Source organism: Brienomyrus brachyistius, chromosome 11 (assembly GCF_023856365.1).
Source record: "Brienomyrus brachyistius isolate T26 chromosome 11, BBRACH_0.4, whole genome shotgun sequence".
Taxonomy (NCBI): Eukaryota; Metazoa; Chordata; class Actinopteri; order Osteoglossiformes; family Mormyridae; genus Brienomyrus; species Brienomyrus brachyistius.
Window position 1 is genome coordinate 846,153 of NC_064543.1, and position 10,711 is coordinate 856,863.

Genomic DNA, 10,711 nt, shown 5'->3' on the forward strand with positions numbered 1-10,711 from the left:
GCAGCTAGAACAGAGGGACCGGCTTCCCTTCATGCATCTACAAAAGGCCTTACAGGCATCATAGGCACCCAGCACTCTGCGGAGAGGATAACGGTATCCGGGTGGGGGGGGATGTTCAGCTTAAACCTAGAACTCCATGCTGGGAAGTGCTAATGATTGACCAGCTGGTCAGCAGGCGGACACTGAAAGAATCGCCATGGACACGAAACGGTGGTTCCTGTTTCACCCAGAACCATAATGACTCGCTCGCACCATCCAGAGTCGGGCCTGTTGGCATTATGGCTGTTCCTCTGCAGCTCTCGGCAAGCAAGCAGACCGCCGGTTAATTGGACACTAAGCAGCCATACGAACCAAGCAGCATGGACAACGAACCACCAAACGACAGTGGCTTCCGATGATCCCCGGCCAAGCTCAACACCGCGAGATTCACGATCATCCTCACCAAGCTCAACACCGCGAGCTTCACGATGATCCTCACCACGCTCAACACCGCGAGCTTCACGATGATCCCGGCCAAGCTCGACACCGCGAGATTCACGATCATCCTCACCAAGCTCGACACCGCGAGCTTCACGATGATCCTCACCACGCTCGACACCGCGAGCTTCACGATGATCCCGGCCAAGCTCAACACCGCGAGCTTCACGATGATCCTCACCACGCTCAACACCGCGAGCTTCACGATGATCCCGGCCAAGCTCAACACCGCGAGCTTCACGATGATCCGGCCAAGCTCAACACCGCGAGCTTCACGATGATCCCGGCCAAGCTCAACACCGCGAGCTTCACGATGATCCCGGCCAAGCTCAACACCGCGAGCTTCACGATGATCCCGGCCAAGCTCAACACCGCGAGCTTCACGATGATCCCGGCCAAGCTCAACACCGCGAGCTTCACGATGATCCCGGCCAAGCTCAACACCGCGAGCTTCACGATGATCCCGGCCAAGCTCAACACCGCGAGCTTCACGATGATCCCGGCCAAGCTCAACACCGCGAGCTTCACGATGATCCTCACCAAGCTCAACACCGCGAGCTTCACGATGATCCCGGCCAAGCTCAACACCGCGAGCTTCACGATGATCCCGGCCAAGCTCAACACCGCGAGCTTCACGATGATCCCGGCCAAGCTCAACACCGCGAGCTTCACGATGATCCCGGCCAAGCTCAACACCGCGAGCTTCACGATGATCCCGGCCAAGCTCAACACCGCGAGCTTCACGATGATCCCGGCCAAGCTCAACACCGCGAGCTTCACGATGATCCCGGCCAAGCTCAACACCGCGAGCTTCACGATGATCCTCACCACGCTCAACACCGCGAGCTTCACGATGATCCTCACCACGCTCAACACCGCGAGCTTCACGATGATCCTCACCACGCTCAACACCGCGAGCTTCACGATGATCCTCACCACGCTCAACACCGCGAGCTTCACGATGATCCTCACCACGCTCAACACCGCGAGCTTCACGATGATCCCCGGCCAAGCTCAACACCGCGAGCTTCACGATGATCCTCACCACGCTCAACACCGCGAGCTTCACGATGATCCTCACCAAGCTCAACACCGCGAGCTTCACGATGATCCCGGCCAAGCTCAACACCGCGAGCTTCACGATGATCCCGACCAAGCTCAACACCGCGAGCTTCATGATGATCCTCATCACGCTCAACACCGCGAGCTTCACGATGATCCCGGCCAAGCTCAACACCGCGAGCTTCACGATGATCCTCATCACGCTCAACACCGCGAGCTTCACGATGATCCCCACCAAGCTCAACACCGCGAGCTTCACGATGATCCTCACCAAGCTCAACACCGCGAGCTTCACGATGATCCTCACGAAGCTCAACACCGCAAGCTTCACGATGATCCTCACCAAGCTCAACACCGCAAGCTTCACAATGATCCTCACCAAGCTCAACACCGCAAGCTTCACAATGATCCTCGCTAAACTCACTCACTCAGGAGGCCAGACCTGCGGCAGGACTGACCAGGTTCACTCTAAATTTACCGACCTGGGACAGATAAGACCCCAAGTCACAGATGGAGACCCTGAGATTCAGTTTATCTATAAATATACATTTTATTCCGGTAACATTAGCATTTCACATGTTTAGTCGCGCTGATAATACAAAACAATGTTACATTAACAGCTTATAAAAAAGTCTGGTCATTTCCAAAACAAGTTTCCATCCCCACAAGTGACATTCACACCATGTGAGCTTGTTTTTTATTTTTAAGAAACCGCTGTTACATATTAATGGTGTCTTCAGGGTGCTGGCCAATGGCAGACTGAGGCTGAGGGGTGGCTCACCCCACGGAGGGCAGTGAGGAGTAGAACATCAGAGCTACGGAATCACAACTGGCAGCTGCATGGGACACAATCAAGAAATGGGTAACGATGTAAAAACGATGTAAGATTAGTCAAATAGCTAACTGGGTCGCGGGACTGGGCCGGTATTGTTGATGGCGGGCCAGCAAGGCATCAAAAAGCGGCCATTTACACTAACTGGGTTGGGGGGGGTGGCAGATTATGGCAGCTGTGTGTGCTGCTCCCTTCATTCAGTCTCATAGCTCTGCCATCCAAACTCTGGTTTAACTCCGGGACACAGGGCTGGCTATTAAGATTTAAAATGGGCGAAATGTCAGGGAAAAAAATATCAGAAAAGCAAGCAGCACTAACCAGGCTCTGTATTTATTTACATTAAATTCTCGACATTGCAGCCCAAAATTCGCAACTGTATAAAGTGTTTTCAACTGGAAAAATACAGTCTTTGTTTAAAATATAGGAGTTATGTCTATATCACTGACTGTACTCACAGCACTTTAAAATGAAGGAGACATTAGCAGAAAAAGTTCCACCCTAATGCCATCCTTTGTCCACAAGAAGGTCTCAGCTAACACTTCTCATCATAAAAATAATACTGATAACTCTGATAACTAGTAACTCTAAGCAGCTTAAAGCCTGTCCTATTTGCAGCCACACGGCCCGGAATCATATTATATTTTCAGGATTAGTGTGAGCAGATGATATCTGCGTAAAGGCCAGTTTGGGGGGGGGGGGTGTTGCCTGGCTATTTAACTTTCCCTCGCCAGATTCCAGTTTTGGGTCGTGCCAGATGCAGGTGGCAGTGTCTGGGAAACGGTCAGCGGCACCCGCCACCAACTACGGGCGCCCGCCTGCGGGCACCGCAGGCCTGCACGCGGGAAACGTTTCGTTGGAAAAACACAATAAGACACTAATTATGCTTTAATAAAAAAAATAAAAATGCTTTAGCCGCACGGATGAGTGCACAGAAAGGGTGTGTCAGCAACGGATATCGCCTTTGTTAGGAGTAACTTGTGTGTCAGATGAGGGAAGAGAAACGAAAGGAAAAGGCGATGGTGGGGCAGAGGTGCTTTTGGGGAGCTCTCCTATCAGACTAATGCAGGTTCAGCGATCTCTTATTTGCAAGGACGCTACAAAAAAAGAGTCACCACTGCAATTAAAGCATCAGAGTTTCACAAACACACGGCAAATAATTACGGGGGTCTTTCACAGAGTGAAAACTTAGGAATCCTTCAAAGACTCTCATTAGTCAGCATGGCCGCCCCTTTGGAAACAATAATTACAATTACTGTCATCAAACTGATTATTCGGTTAGGCAGCTGTGTTCACAGATTTCAAGCTGCCGTCAACACACACAGGCATGCGCGCGTGCGCGCACGTACACACACACACGCACACACACACACACACGCACGCGCACGCGCACACGCACACGCACACGCACACGCACACACGCACACACGCACACACGCACACACAAACAGGCACATGCACACACACGCTTGCACGCACACACATACACCCGCACACTGCTGTTAACTGCTCAGGGGTCCTGTGTGGCCCAAAACCCCCATCAGCCCACTTCTGGTATGCTCCGGAATGCTCCGGAATAAAGTTACAGGAAACAGAGAAATTCCAGCAAATCAGTGGCGTGTACATTAGCCTCCATTTGCACAACGGCAATTCCAGTTAACAACTGCAGTTCGCAGCAAGTTGCTGTAATGCAACTGAGACAAAGTCTGCCAGCTCCCCATCTTTGTGTCATAGTGGGAGGGGGCCAATGCCTGCAGTTACAAGAAGAATAATTACCGCAGCCTGCTCCAAGCTGCAGGAATCCGCAGCCAATTTCAAAAAGCCCTGATAATCAAACGTTTTTAATTGCCCAATTGGCTCTATTAACGGCCTTCGTTCCAGTACTGCTGACAGCGACTGGTCCCAATGACTTTTTAATGGGATTGCTGGTCAGCAGTCAGGGCCGAATGTGACTGTCCCAGAAAGGGACAGGGAGGGAGACCGTTGCTTAAAGGCTGGTTCATGCTTCTCCGCATGAGTGCTAGAGGACATGTCCACTCAAATGTTTATGATGCGTCTGACGTCATTGTGCGCCTCTGTGAATGAACGCCTGCTGCACTCCAAAATGCAAGTGCACGCGGCGGTATATGCAAGTGCACGCGGCGGTATATGCAAGTCCACGCGGCAGTATATGCTAAACTCTGGACATGTGCATGATCGATTCGCTGGCATCCACTTTAAATACCAACCTGGATGCTTTGACGAGCGCTGGGGTAGTTTGTAAATCCTACAGACTATTTACAAGGTAATAAAAACTGTTACGTACATAGGAACGTGCTGGCTGGCTTCAGTGTCCAATTGAAAATCTTATGCCAGCCAGCCGACCAAAACTGGCAACCCGGTGAGTCTCTGAATTTGTGAAACAGAAAACCGACACAAACCTCACTGCCGGGGTACATGTGCTTTAAACTATTATTATTATTATTATTATCATTAATAAAATCATATGTTCAATACACTGAGGCATGTGCAAAGAGAGTGAAGACATATACGCAGAGTGGATACACGAGTGTGTGAAGTATGAACCAGCCTTAACCTCGGGTTCCACCAGGGCCTCTGTAGGTCTGCTGCCGGGCCTGTATTTAGCTTGCACACCTGTTGACCTGGGCCTGTCGGCGGCCTTGAAATGGGGGGGCACACAGAAGCCCCCCTGCCCAAACGCCATACTCCACTCCAGAGGATGCCTGGCATTAACGACAGCAGGGAGGCCAACGGAAGGAGAGCGGACCGCTGCTTCACTCGCGTCAACAACACAGGCACCTTTGCCGCATGCTCACCTTCTTCAGTCAGTCTGGAAGCTGCTGACCAGCAAGGGCACGAGCCGGCACTCATGCAGCACGGTGGGGTAAAACAAGGTTTGTGAACTTTACAACAAGCACGGAGAAATATATTTAGTAGCTGACAGGGCAAATAAACACTTCAACTTAAATTCAACCCGATCATGAACAGTGGAGAGGTTTGCCGGTAGCAAACGTCAAAATTGAACTCATCAACTTTAAGCTTCCATTACAAGCCAAAAAGTAAAAGGAAGGCATCAGTGCACTGTGCTGACACACCCCAGAACCGGCGCGCACAGCGCCTCCTCCAGTGCTGACACACCCCAGAACCGGCGCGCACAGCGCCTCCTCCAGTGCTGACACACCCCAGAACCGGCGCGCACAGCGCCTCCTCCAGTGCTGACACACCCCAGAACCGGCGAGCACAGCGCCTCCTCCAGTGCTGACACACCCCAGAACCAGCGCGCACAGCACCTCCTCCAGGCCCCCTTATCTTCACAGTAACCGGCTACTCAGCCCCCCTCCCCCATTTTCACGACTGTGAGTGACATGCAAAGGAATAAACACAAGCACCACACATTAATTCAGCCCCCAGGACTTCTGTTCCTCCACACCCGCCCCCATGCGCACGTCAGTGAAAACCATCTTCGGCTTGACAAGTGCCCGATAATCCTCATATTATTCACAATCATTAGCATGAGCCAAATGGGTAACCTAACCTCTGACAGAACGGCCTGTTTGGCGTCTGGAACCAGTCACCTAGGTGCCATGTACAAATGTTCCATCAGATTCCCCTCATAAGGCTCTATTAGCCAAAGGATAACATCTTCACGGAATGCGTGAGCCGTCCCAAAAGCCAGTGCCGGCAGCCAGCGGTGGCTATGACCCCCCCCCCCCCAAAAGCGTCAATCCTAGATAAAAATGATGCGTTTGTTCAATGGAAAGCAACAGGCCTCCACCCCACCCCCCCTCAACAAACACTGCAGGCAAACACAGATTAAACGCACAGAAATAGCAGAAACAAATTATGATAATCACAGCCTTTAATAACGGTCCTTTTGTTTTCTTTGCTAACCAAACATAATTAATGAAGAGTGGAACAGATACTAAGCTGTAACGGAAATTGTCAGTTTCACCAAGTTACACAGGGAACAGTGATTTGCCAGCCTTCCCAAGGCATCATCGCCAGAGGGTCACCCTCCACTGCCACTCCATATATTTTGGATGTAAGACACCGAATGTATGTGTTAACCAGGGTATCATAATTAACTAAACTAATGAATAAACCGCTTGGATAAACATGCAATTATTCCCTTCCTAGTGGGTGACGTCAATAGGCAATTATGAGTCCTCTGGCCACATAAATCAGTCATTAATATACAGTGTCATACTGAAGGTGGGGGTCCATTCCAGGCGAAGAGTCACAGGTAATATAAAGGCACTAAACACAAAGAATATCAACTTATTTCACCGTTAGCATGATGCCAGAAGGTAATGCGCCGAAGTCGTTAATGGAAGCTATCAAATTAATTAAAAGCGCCACACCCACACTGACGGAGACGCCTCTCCCAAAGCTCGTGGATTTAAGTCATTATCTTCGCGATCCTCAGCAGCAGTGCCAGAGGTCAAATTCCCTTTCCGAAAATCAATTATCAACAAATTCCCCATTACAATTTAACATAACAAATTTAAGTAATTACAAATGGGTGCACTGAGCCAGGCTGGGCACCACAGCATGACGTGGTTATTACTGTAACTGCGGCGAGCAGCTCGGTCGGGTCGCCGACACACTGGCTTTTATGTGGAGCCTGGCAGGGGCAAATTCACAGAGCATTTCGTCACCTGAGACAATCCCCAGACAGCCCTGGGTAGCAGAACATGCCACAGAGGTAATCTTGACAAAGTGAAGAATTTGAGTAACGCCGCTCTGGTTTCAGGAACCCAGTGATAAGCCAGTGCATGAGATGGATCTACAAGCACAAGCGATCCAGGGAGCCCGACGGATGTCAGTGTGCTGTGAAGCCAGGAAGTCACTTGCGCAGTGACCCAGCTCCAAAGGCTGGACGATATTAATTTAACCATTCCGATAGCAAGAATCGTGATGGCAATAAAGCCACCAGTAAAAGCAATGTGATGAGCAGAACATCATGGACCAGCTAGGACTGGGGGCAGGTGAAGCGAGTTCAGCGGGGGGGGGGGGGGGGGGGGGGGGGGGGAGTATTACAGCCTTAGTTTTTACGCAATATACTGGAAGGAGAACATTGATAGATCATATTACAGCTAAAATGACAGCTTCATTTCCCTACATCTACCTGCAATTCATCTATGCAACTAACCATACCCAAATTCCATTACACACATTCACAAAATAAATTGAGAAATGCTGTAAGATGAGATCTGTTCAGTTACAAAAAGCATTTCCAGCACATAAGGTTGTTCCTGGTATGAATCAGAGGAGCAGCCTGAGCGGAGTAAAGTTTAAAAAAATGCGTTTAAAATAAACAGACATTTTCCAGAAGGGGACCCCTGCAATTAGTAATCTGAAACTTACGCTCCCCGTACAGCCCCCACTGCAATTCCCCAAAGTCCTCGCCCCCCAAAGGAACTCCCCCCTCCCCTTAATCTCCTGGTTTTATTACTTTCCAGGGAGATTCTGCCCACTTCACCCTACCCCCCATTCCTGCCTTTGTACTGATCTCCAGCAAAGCATGCATTTTTTTAAAACCACTGCCAAGCCCTTTTCATGCTGGGGAGAGGCTCTGTCAAGTGCCTCGCGCGGCCGAGCCCAGCAGCTCCCCACCACACCGCTCCCCGCGTGCCACTCATTTCCTCGGCTAGGGCAGCCAGTCCACCCAAATCAGAATGCCATTTTTGTCTTTAAAAATCTAAGTTTCGCATCAATATAATTTCTCATGTAACAGAATAATGCTTCGTTTATTGTTTTGAAAATGACATTTCCATCCTCTAGATGTTTAAGAAGTAACAGCAGGCAGTTGCCGCTTTGTTAGAGCAGATATACGGCGGCCGCTCCATGCGATGCGCACCCGAGTCACGTGACTCCACACTAAGGATTCTCAGCACAAAAAGCCATAATCCTTCAGAGGCATATGCTGAAATTCAGAGATATATCACATTACAGTCTCACTTGGGCCAAAGGTAACTCTTCGCAAGCTTACGTTTCCATTTCATTTAAAAATGCACGCATTTATACGACTGTATGTTTTTGGACATGAATTTGAAAAATTATTACTTTGCGTGCAGCCTCCAAACATCACAGAACTTTAACCACCATTTAAATGGATGTTCCAGCTGGTCTGGAGAGACTGTGCCATGCTGGTTTTTGCCAGTGTAGGAAACTATACGCTTTTTTAAATAAATAAAAAATGCCAGAATACTATTTATACATACACCTAGATGAAATGATACATACGTGAAACGCTTATTTCATCTACAGCTAGTTTTATCCCCCGAAAAAAAAAACTATATTATTAGATAGTGACAGACTAATTCCAAAGAGTTGACTTATATTCAGTAAAACTAAATTGTCGCGTTAACAATATGCGATACTCTCTTTTGATTGTAGTAACCTGTTGTTTTATTTTACATTTGTCACAGTGTTTTATGTTGTCTGTTTCGCGGAGACTTTTTTTAGAGACACCGTCCGGACAGCAGACAGCGTAAAAATAGACGCACAGCCACCAGTAGTAATTATGTAGTTCTGTGTAATTATTAGGGGGAAAGAACCATCTGTATAGGCGGATATGTTCACGTCGTGTTTAAGGCCCTCTCGCTTTTAAAGAAATCTCCACCATAAATAAAATATCATACAGGTAACCAGCGTTACAATGAGACAATGTCCCCCCCAGCGGCCCGCACCCTCACAAAACAATCTGGTCTCACCCCATAGCATGGGATAAAGCTTCTTAACACTGAGAATTACCTACAACAATAACCATGTTTACCGATACATCCCAATTCGTTTCACGAACTGTGAGCTCAGAACGCTGAGTGTGTGTCTTGGAAAGAAATGCGAAATTAAATACATATGAACTACATCTACAATGACTCAATGTGCACAGTGATCAGAGAATAAGCCTTTAGTGAATCGTGGGTCTTATCAGCAACACGCCACGGGTAGTTATAGCTAAACGTAGCTGTGCCCATTAATAACCAGTTATGCGCCCAACTAAGTAACCATTGAATGGAGCGAGATTCCATTACTCCTGGTGCGGAGGCATTCCTGGGGAGTTCCGCAACTTTACAGGTCGTCCTTGGTTTGCAGAAGCATCTTTATCACAATGGTCTGCTAGAAAAGAAATGATCAAGGTGAGATGTGAGGCTGGAAACCTTACCTTTGTCAGCATGCTTGGTCAAGGTGGTCGAATAAAGAAAGGTGAGACAAGAGAGGGAGAGGAGCAATCGTGCTCCCCGCTCCGCCATCACTTTTCAGAAAAAAAATAATTAGTGTTTATACAAAAAGCTTCGGGGAAATCCGTATTTTAGATCCTCCGCCGCCCCTTTCGCTCCTTGCGACTGGGAAGCGAAGAAGTTCACTGTTTCTCCGCAGCAACGTTACTAAACATTCGGCAGCTGAGAGGTTTGAAGCCAGCCGGTGAAAACATTTAGCTAGTTGGCCAGCTAGTAGTGTGGAGAAGACGGGCAAGGAGAAGCGATGGATCTGACTGCTTTCTCCAGTTTGGGGGGGTTAAAGAAAAGCTTGAAGTCAATCCATGGTCAAAGGGGAGCGATCGGAACGTGGCGGCATCGGCCTTAACCTCTGATCACAAATAGCGGACAATGAAGGAAAAGACTATCCGAAAATGCGAAGGGGGAAACAGAAAATCTTGCCCCGCCGCCAGAGACGGAGCCGCTACTACTGAAAGCCAAGTGAGCAGGAATCCGGAGCGGATCCCCGCAAAAGCGGGACTGGAGCGCAGGAGGAAATGGATTCAGGAAGCGCAGAGCAGCGAGTCAAAAGCACGGCGTCGCTGGACCTGGGTGACATTTTCTTAAATTAAATGCATTAAGGTTGCAGTGTGTGTTCGTGTGATCTGCGACTGACAGGCATATCCCTGCCCTGCGTGCCCTGTAACAGACTACAGGGCACCTTGTGACCCTGTACTGGATAACAGGTTGGAAATTGGATGGATGGATATACTACAATTACAAATTAGGTGGTAGTTCATGTTCTTCCAAACGTTTTTATTTTATTTTATTACTTTTGGTCAATTAAATCCACAAAGCCGATTTTAAGAAAATTATTAATGAGCACGCAACAGTAGCTGGGCTTTATACCCCATGCACCTTTCTGAATTCTTTTGAAAATTCCCACACAAATTACGAAACTGCAATCGGGTCGCTTTAATTTGAATGACACTTTAAGATGTATACCTGGCTCCAAAGGAATGGATTTCGCGAAATAAACCAATGACTACCACGATGATTAATGTGCACCACACCGGCTCAGTTTTCCCAAGTATTACAGATGTAGCACAATTCGGCATCTATCCATAAATCATGTCCAGCG

The 10,711-nt window shown here is 48.6% G+C and overlaps 1 protein-coding gene across 6 annotated transcripts in view; it reads right to left on the reverse strand.

Moving 5' to 3' along the window:
* The window catches only part of neo1a (neogenin 1a), a 118,090-nt gene extending 108,084 nt beyond the window's left edge, over positions 1-10,006 (reverse strand). For all 6 annotated transcript variants that reach the window (XM_049031582.1, XM_049031580.1, XM_049031579.1 and 3 more), the window contains exon 1: positions 9,537-10,006. In XM_049031582.1, coding sequence (XP_048887539.1) covers positions 9,537-9,624 — 88 coding nt within the window. In that variant the 5' untranslated portion in view covers positions 9,625-10,006. The remainder of the gene's footprint in view (positions 1-9,536) is intronic.
* Positions 10,007-10,711: the final 705 nt, after the last annotated feature.